Here is a 21,866-nt window from a genome sequence, read left to right on the forward strand (position 1 = left end):
AGATCACCATACTCATCCCCGTTGGTCTGCATGCGCAAAGAGGACAGCAACCTGCGGTTATGTCGACTTCAGAGAGCTGAATCACAAGACCATCCCGACCGTCACCTGTTACTACGGATACAAGATACATGCTAGACACCCTAGGGGATACACCTGGTTCTTGATACTCGACCAAGGCAGCGCTTACCATCAAGGCTTCGTGGATGAAAGCTCAGGACATGCAACTGCGTTCAGCACCCCCTGGGGGTTGTATGAGTGGGTTCGCATCCTCTTTGAGCTGAACCCCAGGCCCTTTCCAGAGGTGAATGGAAGGAGTTTTAGAGGGCATGAGAGACTACTGCTGTTTACCATATCTGGATGACTTCCTCTACTGTTCTAAGACATCCAGTGAACATGCGGAAGACCTGAGACGAGTGCTGTGTCAGTAAGGGGGCAAGGTATCAAACTGCGGCCGAAAAAGTGTGAAGTATTCCGGCGGCAAGTGCGTTGTGTGGTATCCTGCAGGGGAGTCCAAATCAAGTGCGGTATATTGGTTGGATGGTATCCTGCAGGGGAGTCCAAATCAAGTGCGGTATATTGGTTGGATCGTATCCTGCAGGGGAGTCCAAATCAAGTGCGGTATATTGGTTGGATCGTATCCTGCAGGGGAGTCCAAATCAAGTGCGGTATATTGGTTGGATGGTATCCTGCAGGGGAGTCCAAATCGCAAAACCAAAGCAAAATAAAACATTCCAAGACCTGTCCAGTGGACATTTGTACACAGAGCCATCGTAGCCAAGTTTGTAGAAATGCTAATTCATCCACACATACTCGCATACCCAGACTGTGACTTACATTTGTTACACACTGATGCATCCAATAAGGGTCTAGGTGCTGTGCTTTACCAACATCAAAACGGGAAACTACGTGTAATAGAGTACGGGTCCAGAACGCTAACTCCACCAAAGAAAAAGTGGGCAATCTGTGACAAATTTAGAGACCGTGTATACTATGCACCAACCTCTTAACATGTACACAGACAACAACCCGTTGACTCAACGCAGTGGGTCACTGCTGGGTCAGGGAGTTGGCTGTCTTCCACTTCAACCTGAAGTACAGATCTGGTAAGATGGATGCTGACACGCTGTCACGTTGCCCTGTCAATCTCCACAGCCATGTGGGTGAGTACACGGAAAATATGCCACCAGAAGTCGTCTAAGCTGTATGGTAAGGAAGCAATGCAGCAAAAAATGACGATGTTCCATGGGTGGCTGCACTGCAACTCAACTCTACAGACAGTGATCTGTCACCTGGAGGTGTGCCTGCCATTACACCGGAGAACAACAAAGCGGCACAGTACAAGGACACTAATCAGACAAGTCATCTCGCGGAAAAACAAAGGATGGAATCCAAATGAGAGAGAAAAAGCTCATGGGACCAGAAACAAGGAGACTTGTGCATGTGTTGGTAATGGACAAAGGAATCCTGTACAGACAGGCTAGACAATGAAAGCAAATGGTCCAGTAAGCTGAAACAAGTGGTGGTGAAGAACTTGATATTTATCATCATTAATCATTTAGGTCAACATTGGATCATTCAGAGATCCTCACTGAACTTCTGGAGAGAGTTTGCTGCACTGAAAGTAAAGGGGCTGAATAATTTTGCAAGCCCAATTGTTCAGTTTTTGATTTGTTAAAAAAGTTTGAAATATCCAATAAATGTCGTTCCACTTCATGATTGTGTCCCACTTGTTGTTGATTCTTCACAAAAATAATACAGTTTTATATCTTTATGTTTGAAGCCTGAAATGTGGCAAAAGGTCGCAAAGTTCAAGGGGGCTGAATACTTTCGCAAGGCACTGTTACCTATGGAACACGACACTCCCAACACTCCAACCAAAAGAAAAACACAAAGACAGAAACAGTCAAGATACGGTGACACAGTTGACCAATAATCTGACAGTTCAGATGAAGAGGAAATATACTACTCTAACTGGTCCTCGGCATCACCAGAGCGATGTTAGGCCACAACCAAGTCAACCAGAGCGGCGTACCAGACTGCAAGCTACTGTGTAGGAGTTCTGACCTACAGTGACAGAAGAACCAGGACAGAACCAGGAATAGCCTGAAGTGGATGACAAAGTGCCGGAGGAAGTCCAAGACGTCATACCAGTGTAGCAGCAAGAGGTCATTAAAGAGAGACTTACCTTTGAGAAGGTCCATGCGCACTGGGAGACCTCAATGTGCACCGAGATTAATCTCCCAGTGTCTGATGGAAAGCAGAATAAACAGGTTTTCCTCTACAATTTTGCCTGTGCTTAGCTCCATTCAGTTAATTTTTTTATTGTGAAAAATACCCCAGTCCTTAATGATTACAATCATACCCAAAACATGATGCAGCCACCACTATGCTTGAAAATAATGGTGCTACTCCGTAATGGGTTGTATAGTGTGAATTGCTTTTCCACATTATTTAAAGTATTACTTTAGTGAAATGTTGCAAACAGGACGCATGTTTTGGAATGTTTTTATTCTGTTCAGGCTTCCTTTTCACTCTGTCAATTAGGTTAGTGTTGTGGAGTAACTACAATGTTGTTGATCCATCCTCAGTTTTCTCCTATCACAGCCATTAAACTCTATAACTGTATGTCACCATTGGCCTCATGGTGAAATCCCTAAGCGGTTTCCTTCCACTCCGGCGACAGTTAGTAAGGACGCCTGTAAATTGATGCACCATCCAAAGTGTAATTTATAACTTCACCATGCTCAAAGGGATAGTCAATGTTAGCTTTTTGTGTGTTTTTTTTATCTACCAATAATATATATCTTTTGGGAGGCAAACCTCCTTGGTCATTGTGTCACAGCTGGCTGAAGGACTGGACCAAGGTGCAGCACGGTAAGCGTACATTTGAACTTTATTTAAAAATGACGCCGACAAAACGAAGAACAAAAAAAAACAACTGTGAAGCTTTGGGCTATGTGCCCTGAACAACTACAAAGCTAACTTCCCACAAAACAGGTGGGGGAAAAGGGTACCTAAGTATGGTTCTCAATCAGAGACAACGATAGACAGCTGCCCCCGATTGAGAACCATACCAGGCCAAGACATAGAAATACAAAACATAGAAAAAAGTACATAGAATGCCCACCCTAGTCACACCCTGGCCTAACCAAAATAGGGAATAAAGAGCCTCTCTATGGCCAGGGCGTGACAGAGCCGTCAGTCATCCAGGCAATGCCAGAATCGCCCTTCACTCCGGTGCTCCTGGAGTCTCCCACTTGTCCAGCGCTGCCGGAGTCTCCCGTCCATTCGGGACAACATTTCTAGGGTCTCCAGTCCGAGATCGGTGGCGAGGGTCTCCGTGTTTAAGAGGCAACGGAGGCGGACAATGAGGAGGAGAAAAACTGTGGCAAAATGGGGTCCACGTCCCGCGCCAGAGCCGCCACCGCGGACAGGCGCCCACCCATACCCTCCCCTATAGGTTCAGGTTTTGCGGCCGGAGTCCGCACCTTTGGGGGGGCGTACTGTCACGTTCTGACCTTTATTTCCTTTGTTTTGTCTTTATTTAGTATGGTCAGGGCATGAGTTGGGGTGGGCAGTCTATGTGTGCTTTTCTATGTTGGGGTTTTGAGTTCAGCCGAGTATGGTTCTCAATCAGAGGCAGGTGTCCTTAGTTGTCTCTGATTGAGAATCATACTTAGGTAGCCTGGGTTTCACCTTTGAGTTGTGGGTGTTTGTTTTCCTTGTGTGTGTTTGTTGCCACACGGTACTGTTTCGGTTTCGTTCGTTTCGCGGTTATTGTTTTGTAGTGTTCAGTTTATGTCTTTAAATAAACGTTATGGACACTTACCACGCTGTGCATTGGTCCTCCGATCCTTCTCGCTTCTCTTCCTCAGAGGAGGAATGCCGTTACAGACACATTGTCGTTGAATCTGTGTTTTACAATTCACTGCTCGACTCAGGGACCTTACAGATAATTGTATGAGATGAGGTAGTCATTCAAATATAATGACCCTATTATAATCATGCTAAACACTATTATTGCACACAGTGAGTCCATGCAACTTATGTTACTTGTTAAGCAAATTCCTACTTATTTAGGTATGCCATAACAAGGGGTTGAATATGTATTGACTCAAGACATTTCAGCTTTTCATTTTCAATTCATTTATAAACATGATAGAAAACATGGCATATTATATGTAGGTCAGTGACAAATAATGTATATTTAATATTTTTTAAATCCAGGCTGCAACACAACATTTTGGAAAGATATGGGGTATGAATACTTTATGAAAGCATTGTAGTGTTTTAGAATGAAACTCTTAAAAGATGTACCCAAATACACTTCATTATTTACATTTTTTCCAAAATGCTATTCTCAAATGCCACCGCTATTCAACAATGACCCTATTACATTCTCCACCTTATAGTGGGTAATGTTTTAACGTTTATTTGGGGTATCTTGCATCAGCAGCGGAGCAACAACCGTTTGTGCCATCGATAAAGATAGATTGGCTCTGTTTGACTTCACAAGAGATTGTTACTTAGCAGTCCACTCCTCCACTCCTCACCCTGGACAAGCAAAGCGCAACACATTCTCAAGCTTTTATGAGAAGAAAGAAACCAGCCCGTGTCCTAGGTCTTATTCTGTGAAACTAACAGCATTTATCATGGAAAAACTTGATGCCTTCGTCAAACAGATTATTTCTTAGAATAGGTGAGGCTTGTTGAAAATGGAATCCTCGTGCAAGTCTATTAGATATCCTGATGAGAGACGACTAACAAGTAGAAAGGTATGTAGGCTATACATTGCACCATTATGTCGTGTGATTTTATTATGTACTCATTATTATGTACTCAAGACAAAGGATTATCACCATCTGTCTACCGCAACAATCTTTATATCCCCTTTCTTGGTGGACTTTGCTTTTTGGAAAACCAATCCCTGTTAGGGTAAAGTGTAAGAAGCTCCAATGCGTATTAATTTCGATTGCTTTCTTGTTAGTTTGTTGAGCTCCATGTGCTGTTTGTACCAAATGAACAGTGGAACTTAAAACTGAATAGAGTGCCGGTTGAAGCCATAAAGAGCTTCATATCTGCTGGATTCATCAGGTGAGATATTTATTAAATGTTTTCTATTCAGAAGTGGCATATGGTTACTGCAAATAATGAGACCAGTATAGCCTACAATCTGTAGGAATAATCATAATAGAAAACATGTACAGAAGAGGCCAAGAAAACTGCAGATTAAACAGTCAACAAGATACTTTGATGGTTGCCATATTTCTTTGATGTGAAAATGTTTTTGAACATAGTGCCTCTTCACTGTAAATTGTTGTTTTCATGCCAGGGTCTTTCCTGATATATCTCTCAGAACTCTCAGGAGTGAGCTTGGCATTCTCCTCGGAGCTGAGAGAGATATTGACAAGCTTTCCTTTTTAAAATGTGTGGGCCGAAGCTTGGCATTGGTGAGTATAGCGGGCCTGGTTCAGGGACACAGTTGCTTATCGCTTGTGTTTTATTTGGTAAACTGGCATGAGGTGATTCATTGTCCCATTGCGTTTGTATTTTTTTTTTAATAGGTCAAAGCCAAACAAGAAAGGGATTTGAAAGTGAAGTATTTTGCCCCGCCATATGTATGCTTATTCCGCTTAAATGTTAAAACATGTTTTATATTGTGCCTTCAGAAAGTATTCATATTTGTTGTGTTACAACCTGAATTTACACACAATACCCCATAATGGTAAAATGTAGAATAGGTCAAGGGGTATGAATACTTTCTGAAGGCACTGTAGATATATTTTTTTAAGTGAAAAAAAGAAATCTATTTATAATAAGTTTGTTGCATGCCTTGTCCTTATGTCATGGTCTTCTCCTACTCTCCAGGCCCCTCAGCCAGAGCTGTACCTGTTGCCCAGGGTGGAGAGCGACAACAGTGTCTGTTCACAGTCCCTCACCCCCAACACCCACTCCACAGATCCCCAGATTTACTACACTGCCAGAGTGCAAGGAATGCCAACAGGGACAAAAGAGCCTTTTAAATTCCCTCAGATCCCCCAGGGTCTCCAGCCACAGCCCCCTTCCTCCCCCAGCCCCGATGAGGAGGCGAAGGAAGAGGAGAGCTATTGCTCCACAGAGGAGAACGAGGAGGACCTTCTCACCTCTCAGCAGTCTGGGTGCGCTGAGGATGACCTCCTCCTGTGGAAGGCCCAAGCCCAGGGGCCACCCCAGTGTGTCATAGAGGCTAAAGGTGAGCGTTAAAGGGATAGGTCACTACAAAATCCATTCTTTTTTTTATTTTTTTGGTGTGGGGGGGGGTTGTACCTGAAAAGTGCTCTGAATCTGGTATGAAATTGAAAAACTTAGATTTTGGAGTGTACTTTAAACTGACATTTCTGAAAAATGTTTCTGCAAGTCAACCTTGTACTTGTTGTAACAGACAGATGTTGTTACAACCATTTACTGTCAATTCATTTTGACAGAATCAGTTGTGGGGAAGGTGGCACCTGCTAAGAAACAGCGTTTCAAGAGAAACCGAGCGAGCAATTCGGGTGTTCCAGAGTCACTGGAAGATCAGGATTCTGTGTTTTCTCCCACCCCACACAGGTAACACACAGAGGAACACTTTTGCCATAACAGAGTGGAAGAGCTCTACCACCATCAGAGCTATTTAAACCCTGGTTACAGTCATATAAAATTAGTAAACCCACATTTTTTTTTCTCTCTTTGGAGGTTTAGGAAATCTAAAGATGCACAGACACTGAAGTATATCAGGAATAAACAAAATGAGGTAAGATATGCTTGCGTGCTGCTAACATACTTACTGAAATGACATTATGCCAAAATCAGTTACAATTACCATGTTTTTATGTCATAGCCAGACTATTGAACATCTGCAAGCCCATTCAATAGTTTTTTTAAAAGGTGTAGTTCCATCAAGTCCTGCACACCAAGAGAGGTTGTTGAGTCAACTCAAGAATAGTTTTATTGTAAATTACCAGCGCCTTGTAAAATACTGTGTGGCTTTGTTACTGCTTCAAAATTCCACAGCCAGAAGGTGGGTTTGAATTAAAAAAGGGGTCTAAGTCAGAGAAATAGGTCTAGAGAAGCAGCGGAGTACTGAAACTATTTTCACCGAAATCAATTTGCTTCAGCAAAATGTTTTAATTATGTTTTACCAATCACTTATTTTCATGTAGGTATCTGAACACCCAGTAACTATGCCTACACAGTACGCCTCTCCACCCCCCGCCCCAACCCTGGGCACTCGTAAAACGGCTGCCTCGGTCTTCCTATCAAGTAGTAAGCAGGCATTTCTGTTATGTCTCAGTCATCCATATTGTTGTTGCTGAAATGTAAGGCGCAAATGACATGGTATGTTTCATCCTTCCCTCAGGAGATGAACTGATAGAGGAAATTAAGATGGCAAAAGAGGAGAGAAAGCAACTAGAACAGACAAGACAAGAGTTGCTGAGAAAAGGAAAAGACTTGCTGGCCCAGAACAGACACCGTCGAAATCAAGGTGGTGTATGTCTGGACTAGTTCTTTTGCACCCTCGTTTCAGGATATGACAAAAGCACTTCTAATATATTAGCATCTCATTATGATCCAGATTAAATACCAACTAGCTTGTTTAACTATAAAATAATCTGTGCGACAGGGCACAGCAAAATAAGTTACTGACCTGCCCTACAACATAGACAATACTTGTAAGGGTTTTTCTCTGGTGAAGCGGACCAAAATGCAGCATGGTGGTTATTCATGTTCTTTAATAAAGGAACTAGACATGAAATAACTAACAAAACAATAACTGTGTGAAAACCTAAACAGTCCTATCTAGTGCAAACACAGAGACAGAAACAATCACCCACAAACACACAGTGAAACCCAGGCTACCTAAATATGGTTCCCAATCAGAGACAATGACTAACACCTGCCTCTGATTGAGAACCATATCAGGCCAGACATAGAAATAGACAAACAAGACATCCAACATAGAATGCCCACTCAGATCACACCCTGACCAACCAAAACATAGAAACATACAAAGTAAACTATGGTCAGGGTGTGACAATACTATTGTGATGCATAATTGTCATGGTCATAATAATAATAACTAGATTGAAACTTTACATGTAAAGTTGTGAGGCTTGCTAATGTTCTTTGAAAGTATTGTTGTGGTAGTGAAAGTTTAAAAAGTTGTACTTTGATTATATTATTTGAATAGTGAAATAATTTTAAATTCCCACAGATAGTCACTACTGGTCAGTAGATTTGGTCAGTAGTTGTGTGGTTGTGTGTCACCAGTGTCATACAACTCTCCTTCCGTGGCCTCCAACTGCTCTTAAACGCAAGTAAAACTAAATGCATGCTATTCAATTGATCACTGCCCGCACCAGCTCGCCTGTCCAGCATCACCACTCTGGACGGCTCTGACTTAGAATACGTGGACTACAAATACCCGGGTGTCTGGTTAGACTGTGAACTCTCCTTTCAGACTCACATTAAGCATCTCCAATCCAAAATTAAATCTAGAATCGGCTTCCTATATCGCAACAAAGCATCCTTCACTCATGCTGCCAAACATACCCTCGTAAAATTGACCATCCTACCGATCCTCGACTTCGGTGATGTCATCTATAAAATAGCCTCCAACACTCTACTCAACAAACTGGATGCAGTCTATCACAGTGCCATCCGTTTTGTCACCAAAGCCCCATATACTACCCACCATTGGGACCTGTACGCTCTCATTGGTTGGCCCCCGCTTCATACTCGTCGGCAAACCCACTGGCTACAGGTTATCTACAAGTCTCTGCTAGGTAAAGCCCCGCCTTATCTCAGCTCACTGGTCACCATAGCAGCACCCACTCGTAGCACGCGCTCCAGCAGGTATATCTCACTGGTCACCCCCAAAGCCAATTCCTCCTTTGGTCGTCTTTCCTTCCAGTTCTTTGGTGCCCATGACTGGAACGAATTGCAAAAATATCTGAAGCTGGAGACTCACATCTCACCTCACTAGCTTTAAGCACCAGCTGTCAGAGCAGCTTACAGATCACTGCACCTGTACATAGCCCATCTGTAAACAGCCCATCTATCTACCTACCTCATCCTCATACTGGTATTTATTTATTTTGCTCCTTTGCACCCCAGTATCTCTTCCTGCACATTCATCTTCTGCCGATTTACCATTCCAGTGTTGAATTGCTATTTTGTAATTACTTCGCCACCATGGCCTATTTATTTCCTTAACTTACCTCATTTGCACTCACTGTATATAGACTTTTTGTTTTCTTTTGTTCTACTGTATTATTGACTGTATGTTTTATTCTATGTGTAACTCTGTGTTGTTGTCTGTTTCGAATTGCTACGCTTTATATTGGCCAGGTCACAGTTGCAAATAAGAACTTGTTCTCAACTAGCCTACCTGGTTAAATAAATGTTAAATAAATATAAATAAAAATGTGGTAAGCAGTTGTGTGGTTGTGGTCAGTAGTTGTGTGGTCAGTGGTTAGATGTTGCGTGGCTGGTGGTCAGAAGTTGCGTGGTTGTAGTCAGCAGTTGTGTGGTTGTGGTCAGTAGTTGTGTGGTTGTGGTCAGTAGTTGTGTGGTTGAGGTCAGTAGTAGTGTGGTTGTGGTCAGTAGTTGTGTAGTTGTGGTCAGAAGGTGTTTGGTTGAGGTCAGTAGTTGTATGGTTATGGTCAGAAGTTGTGTTCAATAGATGTGTCAGTAGTGGTGTGGTTGTGTTCACTAGATGTGTCAGTAGTTGTGTGGTTGTGGTCAGAAGGTGTGTGGTTGAGGTCAGTAGTTGTGTGGTTGTGGTCAGAAGTTGTGTTCAATAGATGTGTCAGTAGTGTGTGTTGAGGTCAGTAGTTGTGTGGTTGTGGTCAGAAGTTGTGTTCAATAGATGTGTCAGTAGTGGTGTGGTTGTGGTCACTTGTTGTGTTAGTAGTTGTGTGGTTGTGGTCAGAAGTTGTGTTCAATACATGTGTCAGTGGTGGTGTGGTTGTGTACACGAGATGTGTCAGTAGTTTTTGGTTGTGTTCAATATATGTGTCAGTAGTTGTGTGGTTGTGTTCAATAGATGTGTCAGTAGTGGTGTGGTTGTGTTCACTAGATGTGTCAGTAGTTGGGTGGTTGTGGTCAGAAGGTGTGTGGTTGAGGTCAGTAGTTCTGTGGTTGTGGTCAGAAGTTGCGTGGTTGTTTTCAATAGATGTGTCAGTAGTGGTGTGGTTGTGTTCACTAGATGTGTCAGTAGTTGGGTGGGTGTGGTCAGAAGTTGTGTGGTTGTGTTCAATAGATGTGTCAGTAGTGGTGTGGTTGTGTTCACTGGATGTGTCAGTAGTGGTGTGGTTGTGTTCAATAGATGTGTCAGTAGTGGTGTAGTTGTGTTCGCTAGATGTGTCAGTAGTTGTGTGGTTGTGGTCAGAAGGTGTGTGGTTGAGGTCAGTAGTTGTGTGGTTGTGGTCAGAAGGTGTGTGGTTGAGGTCAGTAGTTGTGTGGTTGTGGTCAGAAGGTGTGTCAGTAGTGTTGTGTTCACTAGATGTGGTCAGCAGTAGTGTGGTTGTTGTGAGAAGTCGTGTGGTTGTTGTTAATAGTGTGGTTGTGTTCAATAGATGTGGTCAAGATTTGTGTGGTAGTGGTCAGTAGTAGTGTGGTTGTGGTCAGCAATCGTGTGGTTGTGGTCAGCAGTTTGGTCGTGGTCAATAATTGTGGTAAGCAGTTGTGTGGTTGTTGTCAGTAACTGTGGTTGTTGTCACTAGATGTGGTCAGGCGTTGTGTACCTGTGGTCAGACGATGTGTGGATGTGGTCAGAAGTTGTGTGGTTGTGGTCAGACGTTGCGTGGTTGTTGGAAGTCACTGTGTGGTTGTTGTCACTACATGTGGTCAGAAGTTGTGTGGCTGTGGTCAGACGTTGCGTGGTTGTTGGAAGTCACTGTGTGGTTGTGGTCACTAGATGTGGTCAGAAGTTGTGTGGCTGTGGTCAGACGTGGTGTGGTTGTGGTCACTAGATGTGGTCAGAAGTTGTGTGGCTGTGGTCAGAGGTTTGTCAGCAGTTTAGTGGTTGAGATCAGTAGCTGTGTGGTTATCGTCAGAAGTCATGTGGTTGTGGTCAACAGTAGTTTGGTTGTGGTCAGTACTAGTGTGGTTGTAGTCAGTAGTAGTGTAGTTGTGGTCAGTACTAGTGGTCAGTAGTAGTGGTCACTAGTTATGTGGTTCTGTAGTTGTGTGGATATGGTCAGTGGTTAGATGTGTTGTCAGAAGTTGTGTGGTTGTGGTATGTAATTGTATGGTTGTGGTCACCAGATGTGGTAAGCAGTTGTGTGGTTGCAGTCAGAAGTTGTGTGGTTGGGTTCACTAGATTGTGGGATATAATTGTGTGGTTGAGGATACTGGATGTGGTCAAAAGGTGTGGGGTTGTGGTCAAAAGTTGTGGTCACTCTTCTCATAATTTTGTCCCTCAGTGTCAGTGAGTATCCTAGCAATGGTTCCGTTTTGGAATCTCAATAATGACACAGAGATTGGTGATGGGTTACTAAAATTGATCTAGAGATTGGTACACACGATTTATAAACTGTTTTTGGATTGATTTCACTACAAAATATTTGTGGCTAACTTGTTGGGTTAGTGGTCAAAACGGTGGTTGTTTGGAAAATAATGAATCTGCTAGTTTATGACATGATTTACAGCAGCTAGAAAGAGACCGGCTATGTGTTACTAAAACGGCTCTAGTTACAGATTGGCACACACGATTTCGAATGCAGATTTGACAAGCAGAGAATTAGATAACATGTTTATGTACCTTGTTGCATTACTGATCCAAATGGCAGTTGTTTGGGAAAAGTTGGAAGAACACATGGTAATGGAGTTACAAAAACAGCTATACTGTAAGTTCCATAGTGAATATTTTGATTCCGCAAACAGATATGAAAAGCAGATTAGTAGACGACGATAGACAAAAAGTTAGTGTTCCTAAATTGTTGCAAAGTGGAATTATTAGCTAATTTGGGTCAAAAGTTGACTGATTTCACTTACAGAGAATGGCAGTTTGAAGGGATGTCACAATGGAGAGCCTTAGAATCTTGAGAAATCCAATGAAAGAGGATGGAGGATAAAAAGAGGACAAGAAAGTGAATAATGTAAAAAGTATAACAGATATCAAAAAGTTGTATACAAGCAACTCAATCGAGAGATACCTCAAATTTGTATTATTATTATGTATTATTCAAATTGTGAAATCATTTTAAATTCCCATCGATAGTCATTAGATTTGGTCAGAATTTGTGGTCAGTAGTAGTAGTCAATAGTGGTTCAATAGTTGTGGTCTGTAGTTGTGTGGTTGTGGTTATAAGTTGTGAGAATATGGTCAGTAGATACTGTAGAATGTAGATGTTTGGTCAGAGGTTGTCTGGCTGTGCTCGATAGTTGTGTGGTTGTGGTCAAAAGTTGTGTGGTTGTGGTCACTAGATGTGGTAAGTGGTTGTGGTCAAAAGTTATGTGGTTGTGGTCACTAGAGGTGGTAAGCAGTTGTGTGGTTGAGGTCATTAATTTGGCTGTTTAGGTCAGGAGTTGTGTGGTTGTGGTCACTAGATGTGGTCAGAAGTAGTGCGGTTGAGGTCAGAATTTGGGGTCAGTAGTTATGTGGTTCAGTAGTTGTGGTGGTGATTCAAATTGTGAAATCATTATTATTCAAATTGTGAAATCATATTTAATTCCCATTGGTCGTCAGTAGATTTGGACAGACTCTGTGGTCAGTACTTATGTGGTTCAATAGTTGTGGTCGGTAGTTGTGTGGTTATGTTCAGAAGTTTGGTTGTAGTCAAAAGTTGTGTGGTTGTGGTCGGTAGTTGTGTGGTTATGTTCAGAAGTTTGGTTGTAGTCAAAAGTTGTGTGGTTGTGGTCAAAAGTTGTGTGGTTGTTTTCACTAGATGTGATAAGCAGTTGTGTGGTTGTGGTCAGTAGTTGTGTGGTTGTTTTCACTAGATGTGATAAGCAGAAACAAAGTGTTGGAGAAGAAAGTAAAAGTGCAATTATGTGCCATGTAAAAAAGCTAACATTTAAGTTCCTTGCTTAGAACATGAGAACATATGAAAACTGGTGGTTCTTTTTAACATGAGACGACAATATTCCAAGGTAAGAGGTTTTAGGTTGTTTATTTATTTTATTTGTAATAATTATAGGACACTATTTTAGCTCTATCAACAATAAAAATCATTTGTAAATTAATGAAACATGTTCAATTTATACCTTTGACTTATTGGATGCTTTAAGTTCCTTATTCAGAACATGAGAACATATGAAAACTTTTCTTTTTAACATGTCTTCATATTCCCAGTGTAAGAGGTTTTAGGTTGTAGTTCATATAGTATTTATAGGACTATTTCTCTCTCCCATTTGTATTCCTACCTTTGACTATTGGATGCTCTTATAGGTACTTTACATTGCCAGTGTAACAACAGCCACCTACCTGGGCTCGAAACAGCGTTAGCCATGCAGACCAAGGGGAACAACTACTCCAAGTCTCAGAGTGAGTGACGTTTGAAGCGCACCCCGCTAACTAGCTAGCCATTTCACATCGGTTTCACCAGCCTAATCTCGGGCGTTGATAGGCTTGAAGTCATAAACAGCGCAATGCTCGAAGCACAGTGAAGAGCCGCTGGCAAAACGCACTAAAGTGCTGTTTGAATGAATGCTTACGAGCCTGCTGCTGCCTAGCATCGCTCAGTCAGACTGCTTTATCAAATATCAAATCATAGGCTTAATTACAACATAATAACACACAGAAATACGAGCCTTTGGTCATTAATATGGTCGAATCCTGAAACTATCATTTCGAAAACAAAACGTTTATTGTTATCGCATATACCCTGACTGCCTGCAATGAATGCAAGAGAAGTGACACAATTTCACCTGGTTAATATTGCCTGCTAACCTGGATTTCTTTTAGCTAAATATGCAGGTTTAAAAATATATACTTCTGTGTATTGATTTTAAGAAAGCATTGATGTTTATGGTTAGGTACACGTTGGAGCAACTACGGTCCTTTTTCCGTGAATGTGCACCGCATCGATTATATGCAACGCAGGACACGCTATATAAACTAGTAATATCATCAACCATGTGTAGTTAACTAGTGATTATGATTGATTGATTGTTTTTCATAAGATAAGTTTAATGCTAGCTAGCAACTTACCTTGGCTTCTTACTGCATTTGCGAAACAGGCAGGCTCCTTGTGAGGCAGGTGGTTAGAGCGTTGGACTAGTTAACCGTAAGGTTGCAAGATTGAATCCCTGAGCTGACAAGGTAAAAATCTGTCGTTCTGCCCCTGAACAAGGCAATTAACCCAACGTTCCTAGGCCATCATTGAAAATAAGAATGTGTTCTTAACTGACTTACCTAGTTAAATAAAGGTGTAACATTTATTTTTTAAATTGGCCAAATCGGTGCCCCAAAATATAGATTTCCGATTGTTATGAAAACTTGAAATCGGCCCCAATTAATCGGCCATTCCGATTAATCGGTCGATCTCTAGTAATTTTGTGGTTGTGGTGACTAGATGTGGTCGGAAGTTGTGTGATTGTGGTCAAAGGTTGTGGTCAATATATGTGGTCTAAAGTTGTGTGGTTGTAGTCAATATATGTGGTCAGAAGTTCGGTTCAGTAGTTATGTGCTTCAGTAGTTGTGTGGTTGTGGTCAATAGTTGTGGTTGTGGTCACTAGGTGTGGTAAGCAGTTGTTTGGTTGTGGTCAGAAGTTGTGGTCAGTAGTCATGGGGTTGTGGTCAAAAGTTGCGTGGATATGGTCAGTAGTTAAATGTGTGATCAGAAGTTGTGTGGTCAGAAGTTGTGTGGTTGTGATCACTAGATGTGGTGAGAAGTTGTGCGGTTGAGGTCAGAAGTTGTACGGTTGTTGTCAGTAATTGTGTGGTTGTGGTAAGCAGTAGTGTGGTTGTGTTTAAAAGTTGTATGGTTGTCAGTAATTGTGTGGTTGTGGTCTGAAGTTGTGTGGCTGTGGTCATTAGATGTGGTCAGAAGTTGTGGTAAGTACTTGTGTGGTTGTGTTCTAAAGTTCAGTGGTTGTGGTCACTAGATGTGGTAAGAAGTTATGTGGTTGCAGTCAGAAGTTATGTGGTTGACGTCAGGAGCCGTGTGGTTGTGTTCACTAGATTTCAGAATTTGTGATGTTGAGGTCAATAGTTGTGTGGTTGTGGTTAGAAGTTGTGTGGTTGTTCAAAAGTTATGTGGATATTGTCAGTAGTTAAATGTGTGATCAGAAGATGTGTGGTCAGAAGTTGTGTGGTTGTGATCACTAGATGTGGTCAGAAGTTGTGAGGTTGTGGTAAGCAGTTGTGTGGTTGTGGTCACTAGATATGGTCTGAAGTTGTGTGGTTGTGGTTCTGTAGTTGTGTGGTTCAATTGTAATATGGTCAATAATTGTGGTCACTTCTCTCCTCTTAATTTTGGTCCTCTCTGTCTGAGTATCCTAGCAACATCTCTGTTTTGCAATCTCAAAGATGACAGATCTGTGGCTAGAAGATAGCGGGCAATGGGTTACTAAAACAGCTTTACCTAGAGATTGGTACATACGATTTCGTATGTACCAATTTCTAACACACTTTCGGGTTTGACAAGCAGTGAAGTAGGGGAAGATTTCATACCTTTGAAAATGTTTCTTTAACTTGTTGCGTTAGTGGTCAAAATGGCAGTTTGGGAGAAGTTAGAAGAGCACGTGGTAAAATGGAGTTACTAAAATGGCAAAGTGGAATAATTAGCTGATTTCTGTCAAAAGTTGCATGATTTCATTTACAGAGAATGGCACAATGGGGAGCAGTAGAATCTTGAGAAATCACATGATAGTGGATTTGGGCAAAGAAAACTGACTAAAAGTTGAATAACTTTAAAAGTATAACATATCAAAAAGTTTCTACATTTCTAGCTTAAACGGTGTAGCAGTAACATGTGGAAGAATAATAATAACTAGATGGTAACTTTACAAGTAAAGTTGTGGGGCTTGCTAAAGCTCTAAACGTTTGAGATTGTGAAAAAAATGTTTAAGTTGTACATATATTATTCAAATATTTTTTTAGTTATGTGGTTGAGTCGTTGTGGTCAGTTGTTGGTGTGGTTGTGGTGAGTTGTTTTGGTCAATATGTGGCCAATATTTGTGTGGGTGTGGTCAGTAATTGTGGTCACACTTCACTCTCCTCATCATTTTTTCCCTCTCTGTGTCTGAGTATCCTAGCAAAAGCTCAGTTTTGGAATCTCAATAACACAGAGAGCTGTGGCTAGTAAGAGACAGGCGATGGGATTTGACAAGCAGAGAAATAGAGGAAGATTTAATACCTTTGAATATTTTTGAAGTTACTTAACCTGCTGTAACTTTCTCAGAAAAGTATTTTTTGTCCTAATGCCATATTTGAGCAGCAGAGAAGTAGATGAAGACGGGAACACTTTAACTTTGTCTAAGTTGTTGCAAAGTGGAATCATTAGCTGATTTGGGTCAAAAGCTGCATAATTTCACTTCGAGAATGGCCGTTGGAAGTGATTATGTCACAATGGGGAGCTTTAGAGTCTTGAGGAAATGCCATGAAAGCGGATGAAGGGGGGCAAAGAAGTTAGCCCGTGACACACGTGTTGAACTTGGAATGGCGTTTCTATCTTAAACGGTGTAAAAGGCGTAGCATGCATAAGAATAAGAAGTAGTATGTTGAATACCTAAGACGGGGCTCTTGCGGCGCAAGCCTCACAATAAGAAGCATGTTGAATATCTAAGGTGGAGCTTTTACTGTGCAAGGCCAAAAATAATTATAGTTTCTAAATTGACCTACAAATGCATACACCATATGCATTGTGACAGCATGGTATACCAGAGATACCACAAAAAACAGGGAAAATAAACTACAAAGAAATTAAGAACACAGTGGAATATAGTGGCCAGTTGCATGCAACATTTACGACTGACTTCTTTTGAGCATAAAATGTAATCGCCGCAAAATTGTAGATTATACACTGAGTGGCATAACATTATGAGCCTTGTTATACTGAACAAAGATATAAACGCAACATGTAAAGTGTTGGTCCCATTTTTCATGAGCTGACATACAAGATCCCAGCACAAAAAGCTAATTTCTCTCATTTTGTACGCAAATTTGTTTACATCCCTGTTCGTGAGCATTTATCCTTTGCCAAGATAATCTAGCCACCTGGCAGGTGTGGCATATCAAGAAGCTGATTAAATAATTACACAGGTGGCACCTTGTGCTCGGGACAATAAAAGGCCACTCTAAAATGTGCAGTTTTAGCACACAATGCCACAGATGTCTCAAGTTTTGAGGGAGCGTGTAATTGGCATGCTGAGAGCAGGAATGTCCACCAAAACTGTTGCCAGAGAATTGAATGTTAATTTCACCATAAGCCACCTACCTACGTTGTTTTAGAGAATTTGGCAGTAGCCCAGGACCTCCACATCCGGCTTCTTACCATAACCAGCCACCCAGACAACTGATGAAAGCCTACGTCCACATCCGGCTTCTTCAGCGGCGGGATGGTCTGAGACCAGCCACCCAGACAGCTGATGCCCAGGACCTCCACATCCGGCTTCTTCAGCGGCGGGATGGTCTGAGACCAGCCACCCAGACAGCTGATGAAAGCCCAGGACCTCCACATCCGGCTTCTTCAGCGGAGGGATGGTCTGAGACCAGCCACCCAGACAGCTGATGAAACTGTGGGTTCACACAACTGAAGATGTTCTGCACAAACTGTCAGAAAACCATCTCAGGGAAGCTCATCTGCATACTAATTGTCTTCACCAGTGGTGGTCAGTGCAGTTTAACATGAGGGAGGATGATCTTTTTTTTATGAACATGGCTTTATTTCTATTACAGCATATTGGATGACTGTCATTCATATTCCATTCACCCAGCTCAATGTATAAATATAGGTTTAGGCTACTACATAATACTCTAATTTCCCTGTACCCACCGTGAGGTTGCTACAATCTAGCCTATGAATGAAAGTTTACAACGTAGGTGTGCAGGTCGAGAGAATTGAGTAGTCAAGGTGACAGATAGGAACATATTCAATCCCGCCTTGCACACTTTTGCCTGCATCTAGCTGATCTAGGGTGTAATCATTAGTCCAACAGTTACAAAAGGGTTTCTATTGGATAAATTCAGGTATGTTTATCACCGTTTCATTCTGTTTAAGAAATGTTTTTCAACAGAATCGGCACAATGAATACACCCGATTAGACGCAAACACAGTTCACTTTCATAGCAGCCAGCTCGTTGTCTATCTACTATGCACTCTCCTCCTCTCACCTTTTCCCTTCGCATGTGGACTTCAGTACACAACACATCAGCTGTCTGTGACCAGGTGAAAAAACCTTTCCAAGCCAAACCATGTCATGACCGCTAACCACTACACACAGTCCCTTCATTGTTGTCATATCATAGTCAACATAGTTACAAGAATTAACGCATTAGTAAACCTGCTACAAACATGCAGTACAGTGTAGTCAGCAGCAAGCAGTTTAGTAGTTACACCCACAGGCGGCAATAAATTAATAAAACCAAAAGCTTACCTTGACTTGGAAGAGTTCCAGTGTTGGACAGCCAGCTAGCTAACATCCCTCTCTGTTTGAGCCGGGTGTTTGAGTAGGCTAAACTAGCTAGCTGCATTCGATGCTAGCAAGTAAAAGTGAAAAAATATATACTACGAAATCTCTCTAGAAATGTATTTGTTCAAAACTGTTCAACTATTGTCTTTTTGAGTCAACTACTCACCACATGTTATGCACTGCAGTGCTAGAAAGCTGTAGCTTATGCTTTCAGTACTATATTCATTATCTGATCCTTTGAATGGGTGTCAGTTCATGCTGCAAGAACTCTGATAGGTTGGAGAATGTCCTCCGGAAGTGGTCATAATTACTCTGTAAGTCTATGGAAGAGGGTGAGAACCATGAGCCTCTTAGGTTTTGTATTGAAGTCAATGTACTCAGAGGACAGAAGCTAGCTGTCCTCCGTCTCACTACATAGTGCTGCTGAGGCTACTGTAGAACTTCATTGCAAAACAGTGTTTATTAATCAATTAGTTGGTGACGTGAATATATTTAGTGTAGTTTTAGCTAAAACGTTAAACTTTAATGTTTCACTTTAAATCTTTCTGAAATTCCCTGAGGATGGTCCTCCCCTGAAGCGCTTCAACTGGTCTTGACCTGACTGCAATTCAGCGTCGTAACTGACTTGTGGACAAATGCTCACCTTAGCTGGCCACTTGCACGCTGGAGAAGTGTTCTCTTTACCGATGAATCCCAGTTTCAACTGTAGTGGGCAGATGGCAGACAGCGTGTATGGCGTCATGTGCGTGAGCGGTTTGCTGTTGTCAACGTTGTGAACAGAGTGGCCCATGGTGGTACTGGGGTTATGTTATGGGCAGGCATAAACTACGGACAACAAACACAATTGCATTTTATCAATGGCAATTTGAATGCAGAGAGATACCGTGACGAGATCCTGAGGCCCATTGTCGTGCCATTCATCCACTGCCATCATAATGCACAGCCCCATGTCGCAAGGATCTGTACACAATTCCTGGAAGCTGAAAATGTCCCAGTTCTTCCATGGCCTGTATACTCCTCAGACATGTCACCAATTGAGCATGTTTGGGATGCACTGGATCGACATGTACGACAGCATGTTCCTGCCAATATCCAGGAGTGGGACACCATTCCACCAGCCACAATCAACAGCCTGATCAACTCCATGCGAAGAAGATGTTGTGCTGCATGAGGCAAATGGTGACACCAGATACTGACTGGTTTTCTGATCCACGCCCCCCCAAGGTATCTTTGACCAACAAATGCATATCTGTATTCCCAGTCATGTGAAATCCTTAGATTAGGGCCTAATACATTTCAATTGACTGATTTCCTTATATGAACTGTAACTGTCAAATCTTTGAAATTGTTGCATGTCGCGTTTATATTTTTGTTTAGTGTAGAAAAAAAACATCTCATACATGCTTATAACAACGTATAAAGCATTATAGCTACAGCTTTTAAGAGTTACAGAAAAAACAAATAAATCATGTTTTCCTTCCTCAATTTAACCTTCATCTTGTTTTTTCAAAACTCTTTCTGGAAATAAAAGGGTTCAGAACTGACACTGCAGCAAAAGCAAGTCAATTTTGCCCTGAGAGCTTTTGTTGTTGTTTTCCAGCTCGTGATAGCTGGAAGAGGAGTTATTTTGATACCAAGAAGGCCACAGCCCCTTTGGAGGTCACACTGAGAAGTCTTCGTCAAGAGCTGGAGATATTCTACAATAACATCCTACACCAGCTAAAGGCGAGGGATGGAGGAGGAAAGCCCAGATGGCGGGCAAGATTGTCAAGCACCAAAGTAACAATCAGTCCTTCAACTGAAGTGTGCTCCCCTCCCCAAACATTGGCTCGATAGTTTCCACCACTTTTAAATCTGTGAAGGAAGTGATTATTGGGATGCAAAGTTGATTCAGGTTTTATGGTTCAGTAAGGCCATAGCAACAATGTCAGTTTGACTGTGCCACAACATCCACTAGAGGGAATCAGTTCATATTGTGGTCAATACAGACCATGCCATTATTATAGACAGTGGTGTAAAAATACTTTGAGGTACTACTTAAGTAGTGTTTGTGTGGATCTGTACTTTATTATTTATATTTGGGACAACTTTTACTTTACTACATTCCTAAATTAAAGAATGTGCTTTTTACTCGATACATTTTGCTTGACACCCAAGTACTCGTTACATTTTGAATGCTTAGCAGGACAGGAAAATGGTCCAATTCACGCACTTATCAAATGAACATCCCTGGTCATCTCTACGGCCTCTGATCTGGTGGACTCACTAAACACAAATGCTTTGTTTGTAAATTGTGTCAATGTTTTTTTTTTTACATTTACATTTTCTATTAAGGAATCTTCAAGTATGACAATTGGGTACTCTTCCCACCATGTTCAGAATGAGCTCATTATCCAGATAATGACAGAGAGCCATGAGATTGACAACCTAAGGAGGAAGGTGGATGATGCCAAGATGAGGCTCGTCACAGAGATCAAGGTATTAAAATCTTAATTGCATTTTGACTCCCTCATAACTCTACAAATGTAAATACAATTCTCTTTTTCCATCTCTGTTTATCTCATTGGGAAAAAGTACAGTATGTTAAGGGCTCAGTTGAAAAATATTTCACATGAGAAGCAGACATTTCAGTTATCAACTTTTACATGAGACTTGGGCAGGAGGTGGAGAGCTTTGCTGGACAGACAGTGCTCAATGTTTTTCATTGATGTACTTCCTTGTTTATTTCCTCCTAGCTCGGGAAGCAGGCTGCCACAGAGCTGAGAGCCTTGAAGGCTGAGCTGGCCCAGAAGAACACCCAGATATTTCTCTCTGGCTACATGGGCTTTGGAGCAGGAGCAAGGGACAGACCACAGGCTCAAAGCATCCCTAACTGAGCCACTTCTACCAGTACCACCGTGGCCTTATTCCAGAAGACAATGTTTGCTTTCCGTTTATTCCAAATTATATATTTTAGAAAAGGTCACATTTAAATTGTTATGTCTATTTGCAATGCATATCAAGTGAAAGCCATGACTTCACAGTTTAACAAACAACAATTGTTCATATTAAACTGTCGTGTCCCTGTTGCAGCAAGAACAATCTATCATTTGATCATTAACCTGTGTTGATACAACCATCTTAATCTTAAGTATGAAAACAAATATTTGTACAGTATCAAAGCAACAGTATCTGCCATGACTAAGAGATTTCATAACTGTTTCATGATGGAATTTTCTTCAAAGTCACAGCGGTTTTAGGATTGACTTTCTGAATGACTTTCATAT

The 21,866-nt window shown here is 41.7% G+C and overlaps 1 protein-coding gene across 3 annotated transcripts; it reads left to right on the forward strand.

Annotated features, from left to right (window-relative positions):
- The first annotated feature begins 4,514 nt into the window (after positions 1–4,514).
- Positions 4,515–21,681, forward strand: spata1 (spermatogenesis associated 1). Of its 3 annotated transcripts, none has more exons than XM_064990552.1 (12): positions 4,515–4,775; positions 4,988–5,094; positions 5,333–5,450; positions 5,565–5,594; positions 5,869–6,232; positions 6,465–6,588; positions 6,715–6,772; positions 7,182–7,284; positions 7,379–7,504; positions 20,201–20,379; positions 20,935–21,078; positions 21,336–21,681. In XM_064990552.1, exons 1-12 carry the CDS (start codon positions 4,716–4,718, stop codon positions 21,474–21,476), a joined length of 1,554 nt encoding a protein of 517 aa, XP_064846624.1. In that variant the 5' UTR covers positions 4,515–4,715; the 3' UTR covers positions 21,477–21,681. The 3 variants fall into 3 exon arrangements, with proteins under 3 accessions (XP_064846624.1, XP_064846621.1, XP_064846623.1); XM_064990549.1 differs by having other exon boundaries at positions 4,516–4,775; positions 5,565–5,618; XM_064990551.1 differs by having other exon boundaries at positions 4,516–4,775; positions 5,357–5,450; positions 5,565–5,618.
- The last annotated feature ends 185 nt before the right edge of the window (positions 21,682–21,866 follow it).

Source organism: Oncorhynchus masou, chromosome 16 (assembly GCF_036934945.1).
Source record: "Oncorhynchus masou masou isolate Uvic2021 chromosome 16, UVic_Omas_1.1, whole genome shotgun sequence".
Lineage (NCBI taxonomy): Eukaryota > Metazoa > Chordata > Actinopteri > Salmoniformes > Salmonidae > Oncorhynchus > Oncorhynchus masou.